Source organism: Labeo rohita, chromosome 13 (genome assembly GCF_022985175.1).
Source record: "Labeo rohita strain BAU-BD-2019 chromosome 13, IGBB_LRoh.1.0, whole genome shotgun sequence".
NCBI classification, from domain to species: Eukaryota; Metazoa; Chordata; class Actinopteri; order Cypriniformes; family Cyprinidae; genus Labeo; species Labeo rohita.
Window position 1 is genome coordinate 31946289 of NC_066881.1, and position 21368 is coordinate 31967656.

At 35.7% G+C, this 21368-nt stretch overlaps 3 protein-coding genes across 5 annotated transcripts in view; all 3 read right to left on the reverse strand.

Annotated features, from left to right (window-relative positions):
* Positions 1 to 21368, reverse strand: part of LOC127175222 (tripartite motif-containing protein 29) — a 68979-nt gene that overhangs the window by 15590 nt on the left and 32021 nt on the right. The window lies entirely within an intron of this gene.
* On the reverse strand, positions 1327 to 15220 carry LOC127175358 (E3 ubiquitin/ISG15 ligase TRIM25-like). Of its 3 annotated transcripts, none has more exons than XM_051126387.1 (8): positions 15090 to 15220; positions 13966 to 14612; positions 13751 to 13846; positions 3968 to 4201; positions 2950 to 3106; positions 2489 to 2527; positions 2282 to 2306; positions 1327 to 1829 (listed from the first exon to the last, which is right to left on the reverse strand). In XM_051126387.1, the coding sequence occupies exons 2-8, from the start codon at positions 14527 to 14529 to the stop codon at positions 1757 to 1759; spliced, it is 1188 nt and encodes a 395-aa protein (XP_050982344.1). In that variant the 5' UTR covers positions 14530 to 14612; positions 15090 to 15220; the 3' UTR covers positions 1327 to 1756. The 3 variants fall into 3 exon arrangements, with proteins under 3 accessions (XP_050982344.1, XP_050982346.1, XP_050982347.1); XM_051126389.1 differs by having other exon boundaries at positions 13966 to 14463; positions 15090 to 15213; XM_051126390.1 differs by having other exon boundaries at positions 13966 to 14033; positions 15090 to 15203.
* Positions 15620 to 21368, reverse strand: part of LOC127175360 (uncharacterized) — a 33168-nt gene continuing 27419 nt past the window's right edge. The window contains exon 6 of the transcript XR_007828977.1: positions 15620 to 15774. The gene's annotated coding sequence lies outside the window, so the exon portion shown is untranslated. The remainder of the gene's footprint in view (positions 15775 to 21368) is intronic.

The window sequence follows — 21368 nt, forward strand, 5'->3', positions numbered from 1 at the left end:
TGATTGGCATTTTCTGCTTCTGAAAAGCACTATACATATAAACTCAAAAATCAGAAACACATAGTCCTACATTTGCCCTGCTGTAAATACACCCTGCTGCACAATTCTCAAAACTCTCACACAAGAGCCTGAAAAGCAAGTTGAGATCACACTTTTTTTTATGTATGTACAACATTGTCTCCTGTTTGTCAGGTTAGTTCTGCCCAGCAGTGGTAGGCCTATTAAAGTCTTTTGTGTAAACCTACACAACAAATTAAAAGTATACCGCCATAATAACTGGTACCTGCTGGTGTAGAGTGTAGAAAAGTACCTTTAATTGTATTTTTTATTTATACACACACACACACACGTTTATTACCTATTATCCTGTATTGCATTTTTAAATTTAGTAGTTCTATTCACCAAGTTAGCTACAGTAGAGTTAAACAGACTCACAACTTGGCTGGCAAATCTCTCTCTGGTATCAGTCACTCCATTGTCAACCACAATACATTTTTTTTTTTTTTTTTAAAGTAGGCTGCACTTAAAGGGACAGTACACAGTTCTACTTGTTGCAACACAAACACTGTGTATTTAAAATAAATGTGTCCAAGAGGTGTAAACTGTGATTAATGAAAATGTTCTTCATATGTTCTTCACAGTTAATAAATAAGGGCCAATGAGTTCTCATTTGAAAATAATTATTATAGTATCAGTTTAAAAATGCATATAATTTTGATGGGCTTTGTGGCATATTTATTTATTTATTTATTTGATTGATTGATTGATTGATTGGCACAAATAACATTAAAAAGAACATCAGAAATTCAATTCAATCCAAACTTGCCACTGAAAATGTAACCTATAACCACTTCATCCAACGTGGTTACACTACTGACTTAATTGGTTCAGATGATACAGTAAGAGAGTGGCCCCAATGAATGCAAATCGATTAAGAAGATGCTATAACAAACACATTTGGCCAATTCACTTGACCGGCTTACAAGAATGATTAATTCACGAACAACTGGCATTGCTGATTCCTTTAACAGAAATTTAATGGAACATATAAGTGCTAAAATATTTAAAGATCAGTGTTTCTCAGGTCATTTAGAGCACTCATGATACACACAATGTATGTGCAGGTGCCATTGGTGGGACCAGATTTTATAGGGATGGAACTGATTGGATAGTTGTGATTTGCAATACTATATTCATGAGAAATAATAATAATAACAATAATAACAATAATAATATTTTCCCAAGGTGAAAATGGAAACCATGTGACTATTTAATTTGAGAATAGCAGTCTGTATTCACCAATATGGAGTTAAAAGTAAACATATACATTCCCTTATAGAACTAACTTGTGTATGGCTATCACAAAAATTAAAGACACAACAAAAACAATACATTTTATTACAATCACAGTTGATCTTTGGACAAATAAGGATTTGTTTACATCTATGACAAAGAAATAGAATGCTGAATTCCAACTAACACCATTTCTATGGCTTCTCCGAACATAGATTGTAGCTCAATTAATCAATATGTATATCAATATATATATATCAATATATATATATATATATATAGTTATAGTTTTGTTCAAAATATTTCTTAGAATTATTCACAACACAGATTTACTGAGCAACTGAGTAACAGTTTTAAAGCCATATTACTAATTATACTAATATGATATACCATAATCTACCTGGTTGCTGTCACACTCAATCAATCGATACTCAATACCGCACATCTTTCCATTTAGCTCCATTTAGCTCCTTTTTAGGTTTAGAAAATGTATTAATGACATATCAATTTCCTCATCAAGTTCCACATCTTCCAGACTGCAAATAAAGTTTGTTATTTAGAAGTAAGACAGAAAAAAAGTTTTCATTGGTAAATAAAATACAGAGCAAAAATCAGTCTCAAAAATCTAATGAGTCATATTCAAGGTGATGTAAAGCAGCTGACATACACAAAGATATAACAACAAAACAGTTTAACTTTATGTGATTTACTAAGCTCCAGCATGTTGGTAGACTAATGAACTACATTAGTTAGTGGAAGAATTGGTTATTGTTATTATTCAATCATTATTATTTAGTCAACATTGGTGTCTTTTATCTTATTGCTGTTGCTGTTTTATGAAAGCAACAAAACAATTATAGCCATGCGCTACAAGGGAACATGTCTTAGATGAGCTCCAAGTGATAATAAAAGTCTATGATTTATAAAAACCTCAGTAAATGCAATCGAAAATTAAAAAAAAAAAAAAAAAATCAATAAATATACTCACATTAATACCGGAGTCCTTTGTGGATCTTAAAAAAAAAAAAAACAAAGAAAGAAAGAACAAAAAACATGTTTCAGTGAGTAAGCTCAAATGTGAGCATCTTTGAATTCCTAGTTTAGTAATAGGAGAATTAATGGTCTATCATATTAATGTAATTTCAAAATATATGCGCGTTTGTTTGTTTTTTTCCTGGTAGGAAAATGTACTTACAGCTCTTGAACACGTTTTGGAGTATTTGGACATCAGCAACTATAAAGACAGATACACAATATTCACCTAAATATTCATCACCCAATATTCACTCTGCATCAGACAGATTTATGAAAATGTTATAAAACATTCATGGATCAGCTGAGATTTGACCTCTTTTTCAATTAACACTTCCACAGCTTCCATATTGAGTAATGTGATTTCTCCCATTTATATCCATATGAGAGGACCATACATATTCTCTGCCTTCAATGTTTTGAAATTAGCTGACAATAAGCACTCCATCTCAAACTGATTCATTATATAGATTTGATTTATTTATAGAGTTGATACCACATATTTGTACTTTTTGGTTGTGTACTGTAAAAATGGTACCACACATATTTAATACAATTTTGATACAAATGATACAAATTTGTTCATTTTAAAATGTAAAATGACTCTTGACAGTGCTACTTCACCTTTCTGTGATATTTTGCCTATGTGCTCTTCACAGAATTTGTCCAGTTGGCTTTTCAGCTCTGAGACAGACTTTTCTACATTCTCAAATGTCAGGAGGTCATTGACATTCCAGGGTGAGGTTGTGAATGGATATAATGTAGAACAGTAAGTGTAATTCTGCAACAGAAGAAAAACAATATACTCTTAGAAAGGAATCCAAGGCACTTCTTCCAGAAAAGTTACAAAGCCTTTACTCAAATTATGGCCATCACAATAGAAACATTAAAAATGACTAAAACACTGCGCACTGATGCATTTCGCCCTTCGGCTTTGCTCAGAGTGTTTCAGGTTTTGTAAAAACAATATACCTCTAAAGGGGTGATGACAGGAGAAACCAAATTTCCCTTGACCTTTTGATACAGAAGAGGACTTTGTATGCTTAATACATCTTGCAAGTTTCAAAATATTGCAACTTAAAATATCCTCATCATCAATAAAAAAAGCATTTATGTAATAACCCTCAGAAAACAGCTTGTTTTGGGTCCTATGGGACAAGGTGACGTCAGCTGGTTTGCACAAACACCGTCTCCTGAGTGACACATTGACAAAAGCCGCGCCCAGTGGCGTTCAGCCGCTAATGCCTGACACTTGTTTAACACAGAATGCAAGTGAATGCAAGTCAAAAGCAAATAGAAATTACAAGTACTGCAGCTATCTTGTCTACAAATGATACAGTATATAAATGTGCGTTCGCTTACTGACAGTTCACTCGCGTTTCTTTTTCAAAACACTCAAAACATGCAACAGGCTTGACACTGTTTCCAAATGCAATGACATTAGCCAATCATAATCAGTGGCCGATTACTGAATGAAGTCTAAAATGGCCTGGCCCTAAAAACAGCTTGTTTCTGAGAGAGGTTCAGAATGAGGGTTGAAATGAATTAACTTTATTAACATTCTAAGTAAACCTCAAGGAACAAAAACAGAAGTCAAAACAGAATCAAAAATACTATCAGCATTTCATGAAAATATCTTTACCTGAAAGAAGTAAATGTAATCGTCTGTATGTAAAAGTGGCTCCAGTTTACACTTGCCCGTCTTCAGATTACTGAGCTCTTGCTCCAATTTTTGTATGTGATTCTCTGCATTTTGTACTTCTTTCTTCTCCTGAGCTCTGATCATCTCTCTCATCTCAGCTTGTCGTTTCTGAATAGAGCAGATGAGCTCACTGAAAATCCTGTCACTGTTTGCCACTGCTGCCTGTGCAGAGTGCTTTTACAGAAACAAAATAAAGCACTTGGTCAACATACAACACACTGTACCAGGAAATATTACATAGCTAAAATATTTCTTTAAAAAATGCTAGCACTTTACAATAAGGTCCCTTTAGTTAAAATTGCAGTCTGTAAGTTTTGCCTCTTTGTCACCATCTCTGTGTAGTAACCTGCAATTGCAGTTAGTTGCAGAATTACCTTCATATACGTGGGCTGTGCATTCATACGGCTCCTCAACACAGATTAATCTAATGTTTTGAGGTGTAGGGGAGACCAGGGATGAAAGTAACACTTTTTGGTTGAGCATCAGTAACTCAGTGGTTGTTTGTGCTAGATCTCTCAAACTTTGATATATGGTATATGGTAGCCTTTGTCTACTACACCGATGTCAAATACAAAGAGTTCTGTTGTTATAACCTACCCCACTACTGGGGTGAGCTGTAATACGTGTTACAACACAGCCTGTAGGCTGCGGATAGATGTAACAGTGTAATTTGCTGAAATAAGACCCACACTTTAAAAAAAAAAAGGCTGGATGGAAATGTCAAGATGCGCATAAATTCTAAACATGTGCACACAAAAACGTATGCGCTCATTTGAGGTGGATGATGGAAATACATATTACATAAATCCCTTGATGTGCAACAAAAACCTCACGTGACTTTGCCACAATAGAGGATGTGATTGGAAAACTGGACTCATTGGAATCATCATAAGGAGTTGGTTGTAACATTTTAATGAACTGTTAAAACTATCCCCACCCCAAACAGCCATAACATACACTCTTAAAAATAGAGGTGCTTCACGAGTAGTCAATATACGACGGCTTATGTCAACTTTGATTTATGGCTTTGACATTTTGACCTTTCTTTTGATTCATCAGTAAATCTCTAGTGAGAAATATCAGATGAAATATAAATTCGTGTAGGCCAAAGTCATGTTTGTCATGTAAGTTTATAAACACTAATGTCAAAATAAGTAAAGGAACCTTTTTATTTTAACATGTCAAACCATAAGGGATAGTGTGGACACCACCCATGATATCATGTTTTATGGAGGCTTTCTGTATCAACACCTAATTCTACCCAGCACAGTAAACTTTCATTTGCATTTGCATTTATTTTTATTATATTTTCAAAAACATCACATAGTATATTTTATCATTTAAAAAGCTGTTATGATCATGGAGACAAATTGTGCTTAAAACATCTGATGTACTGTACTACCACGCAACAAGGGGTACATGAACCACACACACACACACAAACAAACACAAACACATATTAAGTTTTAATGTTTTATGGTGTCATTCCAAGAGTAATGATTTTTTTTCTTTTTTTTTTTACAGTAAAAACTATATACTAGCCACCACACAAATCTTTCTGTATATTTACATTTTTAATAAAACATTTAATATGTTTGTAAGTATTTTAATAACAATGACTCAAGAAATACCCTTATAAACCACATTTATGTAATTATAGCAGTGTAAATCCCATATAATTGTACAAATTTGTGTTAAATCATATAAACAAGTACAGACACACACACACACACACACACACACACTTGTTTTATAAAGGAACTTATCTCTATTTTAAAGATGGTAATAAAAAAATGTGACTATATATGATGCTCAATATAAAAATAAACATGGCACTTAAACACAGAGAAATAATTACTATAGTTTTAGGTAACACTGAATATGAAAAAAAAATAAAAAACTCCTTACATTTTTCAGGGTGCTTAGAAGTAGATCTTCACACAATGATGTCCAAACAAATAAAAAATAAAAACAACAGCAACATTTAGTTTAAGCTGAATTATTAACAAACACTCACAGCCCCATGTCTTGTCCATTGTGAAACTGCAGATTAGTCTGTTTCAGACCCTCACAGAGAGATGGGAGGGGTGAGGGAGGCGATACAGACCAGATGATCTGAGATGTTTTTCTGTTAACTTTTTCTAAGTTAACATTTTGAATGTGCAACATTTATTTCAAAGCGTAACATTACTTCAAAGTATAAATAAATAGTGTTTCGAGTGTTACATCTGATGTCCTTTGGTAGAAATGGTCTGACGTAGCCTCAAAGTATAATTTATATTAGATTTTTTTTTTTTTTTTTCACTTCAAACAATTCACAGTTTTGAATTCAACACTCTCATGTAGAAGGACTTTCATTTAATTCTCTTATACTGTATTTGCACATGTTTTCCTGTGAACACTCACTGCATGCTTGGCCAAACTCTGAGAGTAGTCTTCACCTGAAAACTGTACACAAAAAAAAAAACAATGAAAAAAAAGGTATACATCGTCATCAGCTAGCATCAAAATCAACATTAAAAACTAAAAATAGTTTAGAAGTAACATGTTTCTGTTGTAAATTGTACAAACATATTTCCTGTATAAAAGACTATGTCTATAACCTTTTCAAGGGCTTGCAGTGTAATGTTATGGTTCTTAATTGTGATCACATTAAAAGGTGGCATTATTGTCCCTCTAGCAAATCTGCCAAAAGTGTACCAATTGAAAAACATGTAGCACTCGGTCGATGCTCATGCTTATGACCGATGGGGAGTACACATAGGCCTACGCTTTATTGTCAAGCGGAAACGTTGAAAGAAGCGAGTCGTTGATTCAACAAATAAAATGTGAACATTGTCGTCAGCTATTTGAACAAGACGTCTGAATCTAGTGCCGTAAGGAAAAAGTAATTTAAAACAATGTTTATAAAAATACCCAAATGATCACGAGCGGAATTTTCCGCAATAATATGGTAATTTTCTTAGTGACTGAGTTACATAGGGGTTTTGCTGTCACAAAATTTGATTATATTTTGTGTCGGTGTCCTTTTCAAGAGTGTGGAACTTTGTTTAGCTTTTTAGCTTTGTGCAGCTTTGAGCACAATGGTGAGATATGTTTCGGTTGTAATAGTGTAAAACAGCAAGACTTACTTTATGTGCTGACGGCGCATTGTGGAGATGGATAATTGCACTGAAAGAAATATCAATTTAGTCAAACAATCTCAAGTAGAAAATTTTCATTTATTTCGATAATCACTAAACACTGACAGCTCTCAGAGAGGAGACCTTGGCTAAAGACACATTCAGTTCAACAAACAAAACGTGAGCAGTGTCATCCATAATCCTGACTTTACTGGCAGTAAAATGTCAATGATAATAGATCAAAAGGTGTTTTTCTGTATACTGTATGCAATATCATTTTCTTAAATGATGTACAGTAAACGCTTTCCGAGTAACTAGACCTTTGAATTTACAACTGTGCCCACACAGATCTTGTTTGGATATTATCTTTGGGGTCTGTAGGGGGTAGGGCTGCAACAATTAATCGAACGATGTCGTGAGGCGCGTTTAGTCAATGAAGCCGGTACTTTGATTAGTAGTAAAGCTCCATCACGTGCGTTCAGCTGGAGAGGCAAGTAAAAACAGAGCCGTAAAATACTGACAAGCTACGCCAAATCTTTTGGTGTAGCTTGTCAGTGCTTTACGGCTCTGTATTATTTGCTCTGTGTACTGAACGCACGTGATGGAGATTTACCACTAATCAAAACACCGGCTAAAATGATTTGAAATGCGGTTTGTCAAAAGGATCGTAATCTGTTATCTGGTTTAGCCCTAGTAGGGGGTAAAGCATGGACCATAAAGTTTATTCAATACTGTAACATGGACGCTGAGGCAGAAGTAGAATCCATTTGCGGTTGTTTATTAAAGTTGACAGAGTACAGGAAAACAGGCAGAGGGTCAATACCGGAAAGGCAGTCCAATAGCATACACAACACAATCGTAATCCAAGCAGCAGAGAGATAAAGCAGGCAGTGGGTCGAATACCGGAAAGTCAGTCCAGAAATAGCAAACAATCCAACAGGGGTAATCCGTAAACTCAATAGTCCATAAACAAAGCAAGATAGCAACAGGTAATCCAACAGAGTAAAGTAAACACTCGGTAAGGCAGGTTAAACTGGCAATACTTCGCAAAGTGTTAAGCACATGGCCAGTCTTTAAATAGTGCCAAACAGGAAGTAGCAGTAGAAGCAGCAGAGGGAGCGTGCAGGCAGTCCTAGGGTGAGGGCTCCCTCTGCTGGCTTGGCGTTACAAATACCTATTTATTTGAGTCAAAAATAATAATTCAAGAAAATGAATCTATGAATCTAAGGCATTAGAAAAGCCTTTAAAAAGAATGCATGAAACCATGGTACTCATGAAAAATAATAAATAAAATATGTTGAATGAATCTAAAAAATATGTTTTCTTTGTTCAGTTAAGAAGCTTCATCTGGACCCTGCATCACATGTTTGTACCGTACCTGAAACTCAGAAAATATGAGCAATTCCTCTCAAATGATAAACACCTCTGGTAAAATCATTTGAAATGTAGGTTTGTCAAAAGGAAAGAATAATCTGATAAAATTAAAAATTTGGTGTCAAACTTATTTGGTAGCATGATTCTCGTTTCATCATGTATTGACCACATATTTATTAGACTGATAAAAGTAGCATGAACCTTTGTAGAAATAATAAAAAGTAAATCTTATAAGATTTAACATTTGGTAACCTTTTATTCAAATTTTCAAGCTAGATTAAAAAGATATATGGTTTTGGGAAAAAGTTTGAAAACCGTCTTTTAGCGTTTTCACCCATGGCCAGCAGTGCTAACCTGGGGTGTTAACCTTTCTAAATGATGTTGTTGTGTGTGTGTGTGTGTGTGTACGTACAGGGTATGGCATGTCTTAAAACATTTGTCAACATGATTATTTTGTTTTATCATGTTTTGACCATACATGTACTAGAAAATTTACTTGAAATTGAATCTTTGTAGAAAAAAGTACAATCATATAGATCTATAAGGCTTGTGAACCCTTAAAACTTAACCAAAGTATTACCACAATTCATAAATTCTATAGCTTTAGCACATATGCTATACTAGGATTTAACAATGGAGATACTTTATACCGCGGGACAAAAATTATTATTAACAATTTATCTTCATTAGCTGCAGCTATTTTTAATGATTGGACTTGTTTGAGGATATGAATCTAGTTGAAAATGTCTGCTTTAGTTTTATTTTAAAACACACTTATTTGTTATTACCTTTGTAGAAATAACAAATGTAAAGAACCTACTGTAAACCTACTTTAAGCAATCTAAATTGTTTAAAGTGAAAAAAAAAAAAAAAAAAAAAAAAACTAATATAAATTATACTTTGAGGCTACGTCAGACCATTTCTACCAAAGGACATCAAATGTAACACTAGAAACACTATTTATTTATACTTTGAAGTAATGTTACGCTTTGAAATAAATGTTGCACATTCAAAATGTTAACTTAGAAAAAGTTAACAGAAAAACATCTCAGATCATCTGGTCTGTATCGCCTCCCTCACCCCTCCCATCTCTCTGTGAGGGTCTGAAACAGACTGATCTGCAGTTTCACAATGGACAAGACATGGGGCTGTGAGTGTTTGTTAATAATTCAGCTTAAACTAAATGTTGCTGTTGTTTTTATTTTTTATTTCTGTAAATCACTCATCCATGTTTGGACATGTGAAGATCTACTTCTAAGCACCTTGAAAAATGTAAGGAGTTTTTATTTATTTTTTTTTTTTTCTTTATTCAGAGTTACCTAAAACTATAGTAATTGTTAAGTGCCATGTTTATTTTTATACTGAGCATCATATATAGTCACATTTTTTATTACCATCTTTAAAATAGAGATAAGTTCCTTTATACAAAAGGTGTGTGTGTGTGTGTGTGTGTGTGTGTGTGTGTGTACTTACTTGTTTATATGATTTAACACAAATTTATATGATTATATGGGATTTACACTGCTATAATTACATAAATGTGGTTTATGAGGGTATTTCTTGAGTTATTGTTATTAAAATACTTACAAACATATTAAATGTTTTATTAAAAATGTAAATATACAGAAAGATTTGTGTGGCGGCTAGGTATATAGTTTGTACTGTTAAAAAAAAAAAAAAAAAAAAAAAAAAAAAATCATTACTCTTGGAATGACACCATAAAACATTAAAACTGAATATGTGTTTGTGTGTTTTTGTGTTTTGTGTGTGTTTCATGTACCCCTTGTTGCGTGGTAATACAGTACATCAGATGTTTTAAGCACAATTTGTCTCAATGATCATAACAGCTTTTTAAATGATAAATTATACTATGTGATGTTTTTGAAAATATAATAAAAATAAAAAAAAAATGCAAATGTAAATGAAAGTTTACTGTGCTGGGTAGGATTAGGTGTTGATACAGAAAGCCTCCATAAAACATGATATCATGGGTGGTGTCCACAATATCCCTTATTGTTTGACATATTAAAATAAAAAGGTTCCTTTACTTATTTTGACATTAGTGTTTATAAACTTACATGACAAACATGACTTTGGCCTACACGAATTTATATTTCATCTGATAATTCTCACTAGAGATTTACTGATGAATCAGTATTTTGAGCAATGGCCTCTGTGCTAGCCATCCTTTGTGAGGAAGCATCACAGCACGCACGACCCAAAGGCATTGTGGATGGTTACTCTTGCCGACATGGTCGTGTTGGAAGAAGCATGTGCATTGCCACACACAGATAACCTATTGTACATTTTAAATGGAGCAAAACATTAGGGTCTGCATCCGGTGCAAAACTATTACCCATATCTAACATTTGTAATCACCCTCACCCTTGTCATGTCGAGTGACACACCGTTTTGGCAGGGACATATGTTTTTTGCAAACCTCTCAACAACTAATCACCACAAAGAGGAAAATGTAAGGGAAAACATTTTCTTTCTTTATTTATTTATTCTGTTCCCGCTCCGGTGCTCATGCAGTGACGTGTGCTCTCACGCAGTCAGTTTGGAGGGGGTGACCCCGTGAGAGCGAGAGCAAGGGGAAATAGAGAGTGACAGAGGATTAGAGGCGAGATCATAATATTGACGAATCACCTATGGATTGTCTGGGAAAGAGCCAAATGGTCATGTTGTATGGAAATCCGCAGATTTCTTGAAACAAGTGTATCCTGTAATAGAAGAACAAATTTGGGGACCCACGAAAATGATAAGAGTGGTGGGGGGCTGTGAAACACACATGCACTCAAACAGAAGCACACTCAGTCGGTTGTGAAAGCTTTGGGTTAATAGAGCTAGTTTTTAAAAGTTTTTAGGTTTTTGCAAACCTCTCAACAACTATCTGGCACAAAGAGGAAAATGTAAAAGATAATTTTATTCATTTTCTATATTGATTGTCTTATTTTTAATTTCAGTTATTATTATTCTTTATTATTATTATATTATTTGTAGCCCAGATTTGGTTTGTGTTGATTTATATGTTCACAGCCAGAGAGGAAAAATGCTTAAATGATAGACCAGGGTTAATAATAATATTAATATTGTTTTTTTATTTTAAAAATTGGCACGTTATCTTATTCACTACAATGTTTACGTTTCAAGACCTACTTATTTTGTTTTTACCGTTATTGAGTTTACGTTCATGGGTGGGCGGGGCTTATGGAGGAGAGCATAGCTGCTCGGGAGGAGAGAAAAAAGAACTGACAGTCCGTCCTAGTTCTCTTAAAATAAGATAATGCAAATCCAATAATAGGGATGGCAGATTGTCGTTCTCTTCTGGGGATGCTTATCTAATGGTCTGAAGGAAGCGGACAGTTGTTTTGATGAACCTATGTTAATTGACTGGGATAACCTCCTCGTCTGTGGGAAAAGACGGATTCTTCAGGACCACACTCACTTCGCGGTATTTCTTTTCGGCTGAGCTGCGAAGTGCCTGTGCTTACTGCCCATCAGGTCGTGAGTACTTCTACGTGCAAGACCATTCTTTTTTTTGTTTGCTGTAAAGTGAAGCAGCCAGTTGTTGTTTTCTTGGCCTCCCCGATCTCAAGCCACGTCACAGGCCTGCAACGATAGTTTTTTTTTTATAGTCAGGACAGGGACCATATGTGTGTGAGTGGTGGGCACACTTTGTCTATAAAGATTTCTACGGATTTCCAGTTACAGCTGTGAATTGTCTAATTGTGTATCAAACCTGGTTTAACTGGGTTTCCGTTGTTGCACAATTTTATAGTCCTGTAATCTCTACGGGGTGTTTGAGCTTGCATGTAATAATTTCACTAAAACATATATCCTTACTCTGTTTCCCCATTTCTTTGTGTATGTGGATATTTTGGGGTATTTAGCATAGATAATTGTTTCCGGTTAAGCTTAAATACATAAGTAGTACACACATAACATACCACCCCACTTAGTATTTTCATTTATAAGTGTGTAAATTAAACAAAACCCAGGGCCCCATTCCTGTGTGGCATTTACCAAAATAGTTCAGTTACATCTCATAACCATCATAGGAACAGGGGGGTTACATATTGAAAAGCATTTTATATACAACCATCAAATTATATGTACGGGTACTTTCACACATATTGTTCACTCAAAACCTGTTAAAATTCTTTATTTATTCTAAACCCATCAACCGGAGGTCGTTAGAGGGTTACAAGGTCAACACATCCGGTTAGAAGTCACGTAGGGTCCGTGACACATGTGGCAGTCACGTGGGTGGCCTCCAGGTGGGGGAGGGGTAGTGGGGGAGGGGAGGGGGGAAAGGTCAAAAGGCCATAAATCAAAGTTGACAGAAGCCGTCGTATATTGACTACTTTCACGATGCCATAGAAGCACCCTTTTTGTCTAATTGATTCCATAAAGAACCTTTAACGTCTGAAGAACCTTTCTGTTTCACAAAAGGTTCTTTGTGGCGAAAGAAGGTTCTTCAGATTATAAAAAGGTAAGAAAGAGAGGGTTCTTTAAAGAACTTTTGACTGAATGGTTCTTTGTGGAACCAAAAATGGTTCTTTTATGGCATCACTGTGAAGAACCTTTTAAAGCACCTTTATATTTAGCAAACGAATGTTAGAGCGTTAGCATGAATGCAAAGTATCATTAAACTAGAGAAACAGCTACTTTAGGTTGTCAAATAATTGTATCTACAACACAATGATTGCTAGGCAAAAAATTAAATAATCTTAATGAAAAAACATAACAAAAACTGTAACATTAAAAATGTCAGTGGAGTGTATAATATTGATGACATCACCACAGCTCCTGTGTTACAACACTCCCCGGTCTCCCCTATGCGTGGCTGTCAGTAGCACTTAAATTAGAAAACATTACAAGCTTACCGCTGTGATTTGGGCTATGGTTGGGGTCAAGTTATGGACTGCAGCTTTAATTATTTTTTCTTTGTTAGTTCATGTTAACAAGTAGTTAACAAATTAAACCTTACTGTACAGTGTTACCTTTTTGTGTTAAAATTCTCCTCATTCTTAACAGTTATGATCAACTAGAAGTTAAGCAGTTCATTGGTTCCACACAGTGGAAATTCATGAATGTGGACAGCTGAAGCATATGGCTCAAGGCTATGGCCCAGACATTGTGTCTACTTTTTGTTAACCAACACAACCATATTTTCATCTTTTTCAAACCCTTGTTTATAGCCATTTATCACACTTAGGCCTACCTTATGAGAGACCACAGCTGTCTTAAACTGCTGAATCTCCATGTGAATGTTGTTGGTTTTTTGTACAAAATCTCTGTGCTTTATTTTCAGTTCCTCCTGTGGATGAATTTGCAATTAATAAGAATACTGTTCTTAACGATTAAAAAAACAAATATATATATATATATATATATATATATATATATTAGATATAGATAATAATTTCTGCATCTTACCTGTTTTTTTGTCATTTCTGCTGCAGCTGAGACTGTTTTATGTCCACTGTGCTGACCCACCAAACAAACTACACAAATACATTTCTGGTCAGTATAGCAGTAAACCTCCAGTGCTTTATGATGTTGAGGGCAGATCTGCTGCTGTAGATTTGAGGAAGTGTTCACCAGCTTGTGCTTTTTGAAAGCTTCTGACTCGTAATGAGGCTGAATGTGAGTTTGGCAGTATGAAGCCATACAAAACAAACAAGACTTGATGGCTTTCAGTTTTCTTCCTTTACAAACATCACACTTAACATCTCCAAGACCAGCTGGAACTTCTCGTTTCATTCCATCTACAATTTCAGCCAGGACAGTGTTTCTGCTGAGATCTGGTCTTTGATTGAATATCGTCCTGCATGTAGGGCAGCTGTAGGCTCGCCTCATAGAAGCATCCTCATCCCAGCACCTCTTTATACACATTATACAGAAATTGTGCCCACAAGATGTAGTCACGGGGTCCTTAAGCAGATTCAGACAGATTGGACAATTTAAAGGATTTTGAGCATCAAAGACAAATTCTGCCATTATGGTGCTTTCAAATCCAGTGGAAGATTCACTTTAGAATAACTTTTGAAATCAGAATGGGAGTGGCTCCTATGCAAACATGACTAAATGAAAAAAAAGTAAAAATAATGAATCAGTAGGCTATTTCTTGCCTCTGAAACTTTCAGTCTGCACCATCCTGAAAAGCACTATACATATAAATGTAAAAATGAATGTGTATTCAGAAACATAGTCCTACATTTACCCTACTGTAAATACACCTTGCTTGACAAACAAGTTGAGATCATTATGTATGCACGTTGTCTGCTGTGTTTGTCAGGTTCTCCCATGAGTGGTAGGCCTATAAAAGTCTTTTGTGTAAACCTGCTATACCTGCTATACCTGCTGATGTAGATTGTGGAAAAAACCTTTCATTTTATTTTTCACCTATTTATTCATTCCTTTTATTATACACACCTATACACATAAACAAAGACTTTTTTTTCTTTCTTTCTTTTTTTTTTTTTTTTTTTTTTATTGCGTTTTTAAATTTAGTAGTTTTAATTCACCAAGTTAGCTACAATAGAGTTAGACAGACTCACAACTTGGCTGGCATTGCACAGGTGGTGGTTTTGAATCATCGTCCAGTACCAGTCATTCCACTGTCAACCGCATTACTGAATATAATAAGACTCAAATGAGCAATGGAAATAGAACAGATCTTTGTGCCTGCGTATATGCAATGTGTGCAAAGGAGGAAGTGCTCAAACTAAACAGGAAAAAAAGAGTAGGCTGCTCTTAAAGGGACAGTACCCAAATCTACCTGTTGCAACACAAACACCATGTATTTCATATAAATGTGCCGAAAATGTGTGATGAATGAAACTGTTCTTCATATATTTTTCACAGTTAATAAGTGAGTTGACATCTGAAAATAATAATAATAATAATAATAATAATAGTATAATTTTGTCACAGACCAGCCAGGCTCTCTCACCAACCAATCACAGCACACACCCTCACCAGAGTACTGATTGGCCACATCTGCACCACAAATCAAGACACCCTTTATAAGTGCACACCTCACCTCACTCCAGTGTCCGGCCTCGTTCATATGAAGAGGACTCTCTATGCCACTCCTACCTGGAAGTACTCACCTCCCTTGTGTACTTACCTCTTGTGCTCCTCTCCAGCGTTGTCGTCTCCCAAGTCTCCATTGTGTTCCTCCAAATCGTTCAGTGAGGTGTGTGTCATCAACCATTCTCCAGTCTCTGTCTCCACTATCTCCTATAAGGCAAAAGACTATCACTATTAATATCGACTTTACCCACAACGTCTCCAGTGAATGCCTATACCTGCCATTGCATCCATTACCTCTGTTGTAATAAATAGGGCCCTATAATTTCCGTGATGCTGAAAACGCAGACGGAATCACGGAATCCAGTCATAAAAACAGAACTTACTGAATAACGCGAAATGTGGAATTTAACACGGAATTTGTCAAAGTTTGAATGAATTAAAAAAATTAGGTCATTACACCTAAATCAAACCGCATTATGGACCAGTATCTGTAAATATTATGCCACAAAAATACCATTTAAATGTGAATCCTGCATGTTCTGCGCATCTCTGATTTCAGCACCTGTCATCTCACTAAATGAGGACATAAATACATGAACAATATCTGCTGAGAGTCACTTCATGAGCATTTGACCGTTCCATTTTAGGAAAACTAGCATTATATTATATACACATAGAAATGTAAAGGTAGACACAGCAACCCGTCAAAATAAAAGTCTAAAAGATTATTACTACTACTACTAAAATGACACAAGCATTATTTTTTAGGGTATAATCACAGAACATTTCTTCCATGTTTTAATTTTAATAGTAAATTCCCCTAAATGTAATTAATTTGTTATGCCTTCATTTAATAACTAGAACATTTTAAATACACAACACAGAATTTTTGAGGGTAAAAAAGCCTTTCATAAGGCTGTAAGAATAGATGATTCTTATTATTTAAGAATAAATTTGAATAAATTAAGTATGCATTCAAATAATTAGATATGCTAAAACACTGAATTTGATAATAAAATATACGGTGAGAAAAAATAAAACATTTAATAGGGCCCTAAACATGTAATTTTTGTTAAACCTTTATTAAATTGATGTGAAATTGTACAAGTTTCATGATTTTAATTAATTAGACATGCCCTTTGACTAATAAAATTTAATTTAACCATTAAAAAGGAGTTGAGAAAAATTTAAACAGGAAAAAACGGAATCCAGAAAAATTATTATGGAAAAAACAGAATTTGGAAAAAAATAAAATGGATTTCATAGGGCCCTGAATAAACATTATCTGTATTTATCTCATCTTCTGTGTGAGTCTCTTTCCACAATACATTTAGGGCTGCCCTCAACTAAAGATTTTTCTGGCCGACTAGTAGTTGTTCATTTTAAGCATTAGTTGACTGTTAGTCACATGTTTATTAATAAACCACATAAATCATAATAATGAGCCTTTAGTTGCCTACATAGCATAAATAAGTGCTCAGGCGTACACAAAAAGCTTTCCACAGTGCACTGGCAAATATAATAATTAAAAATGTGTCTGGGAAAAACAACAAGGAGACCGCATTACCATTAAAATAATTTGTTGATGAACTAATACTTAATTTGTTTCCGGCTTAAGAGATGAAGTCTGCGACACTGACTCATATCCGCAGTAGTGATGCACCTGTATGCATGCTTCATACGGATTACATAATCTGATAATACTTGTTTTCTATTTGAATTGTTTCATTTAAAAGTAGACATTTCCCTCTCTATAGATATTTTTCATGTTTGTAAGGCGAGTATACACAGAGTTTCAAAGTTTCGCGCTCAAATTCACAGAGACTGAGACAGCAGAAAGTGCATCCTGTTTTCTTTATTTTACAAAAGCACAATGGTTTGTTGTTATTGTGAGTGCAGACATACAAACGTAGAGTGTCATTTAAAATGACAAAGTATTTTAAAAGCAAGTGACCGCACCGGCACCTCCATCTGCAGGGAGTGCACTACCCTTAAGCTTCCACACTCCACACACACTTCAATAGCGCACATTTTTCTAGGTTAACATTAGACTGAGTGGCCATGTAAAGCTGCAACTACATACATCTTTCAGATAAAAAAGCCATATTTGAGGTGGATATGATAGGTGAGCGTTTGGATGTCCTGCCCAATGTACTGTATTACTACATAGACCAACTGTAAATGATCTATCTGTCATGGACTGTGTGACTTTGCCACTTCCTGTGGATTTTTTTTTTTTGTGACTAAGCAACTAATAAAATGTTGGTTAACCAAGCCTCTTCTCGTCGACTAATGGTTAGTCGACTATTAGCCCTAGTATCATTTTAAAACGTGCATAGAATTTTGATAGGCTTTGTGGCAAAGTGATTTATTCATTGATTGATTGACTGATTGATTGGTTGGCACAAATAACATTAAAAAGAACATCAGAAATTCAATATATGCTCATGTTAAACATTTAACCCTGAATTTAATGGGACATATAATAACTGCTAAAATATTCGAAGGGCAATGTTTCTCCGGTCATTCAGGGCACTCATGATACACACAATGGGCCTCAATCATGAAACACGAGCAGAACGAATTTGTGTTTAAACCATTCGTATAGCTGTTCTGACGTAAACTTCCAAATTCATGAAAATGTTCGTATTTTAAAAATGTTAGTTGGTATGAAAGAAATGTACACCTGCACCCCACCACGTGCAGATGGTGCGTAAAATGTGTTATTTTTTAGCAATCTGATGACACTGAATTTTGATGCACTGGCATAATAAATACAAGTTTATTTGCCCTTGCCCTCTTTTCTATTTATTTATTTTTTTATAGCTGAGTTGATAATTGTAAAACATAGCGCTCGTCACTGTCACTACTTACCCAGCCATAAACAGAGGAGCAACCAAAAGCACCTCAGCTGGAAAAACGTTGTGCCAACAAAGCGTTCTCAAGCACCACGGGCAGGTCATTTTCAGAAGAGCGCCTGACATTTTTTGCATCTGGCTAAAAACTCTTTGGTCGACACACGTTAATGAAATATTTATCATTAGGCATATGGCCCATTAATCTTTTTTTCACTTATGCAATATACTGGAGACAAACCTGAGAAAGTAAACCAGATATTCTATTGCGATCCTGGACACGCATTTTGCGTAGCTGTAATTCATAGGCGGGGATTATGCTAATTGTAAATGAGCATGCATGTGCGCCCTATTTACGAATGATTGGAATTCATCTTGTAAGTCACACCAACTGATGACTGCTTTTCTTATAAACAAAATGGTAGTGAGGCAAAGCAAGTCTCCTTCAGCCTTAGAGGACTGAAGCTCATTCAGCAGATCGCTTAATTTTGTTGGTTTAGAATCATTTTGGTTGGCTATTTTAGAAAAGGCATCAGCTTGTCTGAACAAAGCATCTAATATTACTTCCGTTGAGCTATAAGTTTGATCAAGTCTGTCCCATGCCATAGCCAGTCATGCTTATGGATGACTGATATGCATTGCTCTTATCTGTTCAACATCTGACTCCCTGCCAAGCCACTTCAGCAGGAGATCAATCTGTTCACCAGGACTCAGTAGTTGCAGTCTGAAAAGAATGTTTCCACGTTTGTCATTAAAATGCAGTAAGGCTGTTGCAACAAACTCACGAAAAGCAAGATATCTTACAAAGCCATTTATGTTTGACTCACAAGCAAACTCATTTTCATAGATGCATGGCTGTTTTGAGGTATTATAGATAATTGTAAAGCAACACTGGTTTGGTATGAATGAAAAGATTTGGCTTCTGGCTTCTGTGAAGCTGTACATTTGTAGATAAACATCCTCTTTGGCGAAGACAAGATGTGCTTTTGGTGCTTCTGCTCTCGCCTTAGCTGCTGCTGACCCAGTTTATGATTTACTTGATTGTGCTCAAGAACATGAAGCATGAGAGCGTGCCTTTAATGAAGATATTTCTGGTGGTGTATTTCTCTACACCAGGGTTCACCAAACTTGTTCCTGGAGGGCTGGTGTCCTGCAGTTTACCTATTAACTTTCCTCAACACACCTGCCTGGAAGTTTCAAGTATACCTAGTAAGACCTGGATTAGCTGGTTCAGGGTGTTTGATTAGGGTTGGAGCTAAACTCTGCAGGGACACCGGCCCTCCAGGACCGGGTCTGGTGACCCCTGCTCTACACACTGATAATCTGATGTTGTCCACTGGCTGTGGGTGACAATGCTTTTACTGTTATCTGCCAGCTTTCACTGTGTTATCTTGCCTAAAAGTCGTGGTTTCACTGTGCCACCCTCGGTATATACTGTATATAACTCGACAGCCAGATAAACTCTTTCTTAACATCAAGACTCGGAAGACTAGCTACTGTTGCGTAGGTTTACTTGTAAAGTAAAAGCTGCAACATATGTGAGACCCCAATTGTTGGTCATTCACAATTGATGACACTAACGTTGTTTTTGCATGTGTAAATGCATTAAAAGAATGGTGGTTCCACTAGACCAATAGAGGGCGCTATGTGAGTGCAGTGTGTTGCAAGTCGTCTGCTGAGCTGCTGGTTATAACCCAGCAAGACGAGAGCTGATCACACGCACATTGTTGTCCTGTCTTTATTCCACCATTCTACAGGTTAGTCAACTGTTTAATGTATCAGTCTTGATGGATGTTTAAAGAACAGATGTTAGTGCATATCAAGTGCTTTAAATTGATTCCTTTTGATAAAGTTTTGCATGTTTAATTGTTGATTGAAATCGCGATGTTAACCCGCGATTGGAGATGTATGCTCTGTTATAGTGTATACTGAAGGTGAATATTCTTGAATAAGTTCTTGATTAACAGTTCCTACAATGTTTAGTTTACTTTAAAAATGCATGTGAGCAATCTAAAATGGGTAAAACATTAAGAGAATGTTATATTTGTGTATGTATTTGGCACGGTTGAATTAAGGAAAAACTCGTCGTGACAGAATAGTATGTGAATATACAAATCAGTGATTGGCTGATGGACAGATCTTCATGGATAAGTTGCATATTCACAAGAAAGAGACTGGAACAGTGGGCAATTTCATAAAAAACAATTTATTGTTACATTGTTCTACTCTATTGTTATTGTTATTGTTCTACTCTATATCTGTTATTGATTGTTCTAATGTGAACATTTTGGAAAAATATATAACCCAGCAAGACGAGAGCTGATCACACGCACATTGTTGTCCTGTCTTTATTCCACCATTCTACAGATGTTGCTGGGAACACTTAACTGTCAGCTGATACAGTCCTGTACCCGCTACAGTTCTTGGGGGCTCGTCCGGGATCAGCGCCACCAGCTGGAGGGGTGGAGTTCATTTGAAAGAATCCAAAGACCAGTTTGGCGTGGATCCTTGCATTGAATCCTGTTGTTTGCTTGTCATTAACGGTGACTCTGTGGTTGGCGCGATGGCCAATGAGAGAAGAAATCTGGTGAGAGAGATCAGGAAAGCACTGTGTGAACTGCCTGCTGATGAACTATTCCTTATAGCTAAAAACATTGAACAAATCGACGATGGGGAAGAATCACAAGTAGAACTAGGAGATGAAGAGGGATGTTTTGACTTTGTAAGTGGGTTTCTGTGCTGTAAGAGCCTGATGGGAAGGGAAGATGAGGGGATGTCTGTGTTACTTGATCTAAGAGATAAAATTTCACAAATTAATCAGTTCCAACACATAGCAGCACAAAAAGGTAAAACATGTGACACGAGTACAGGCCAATCTCAGGGTCATTCTGATCATACAGCACCTGACTTAAACACAACTGCTAGTCATACCCACACATACAGAGC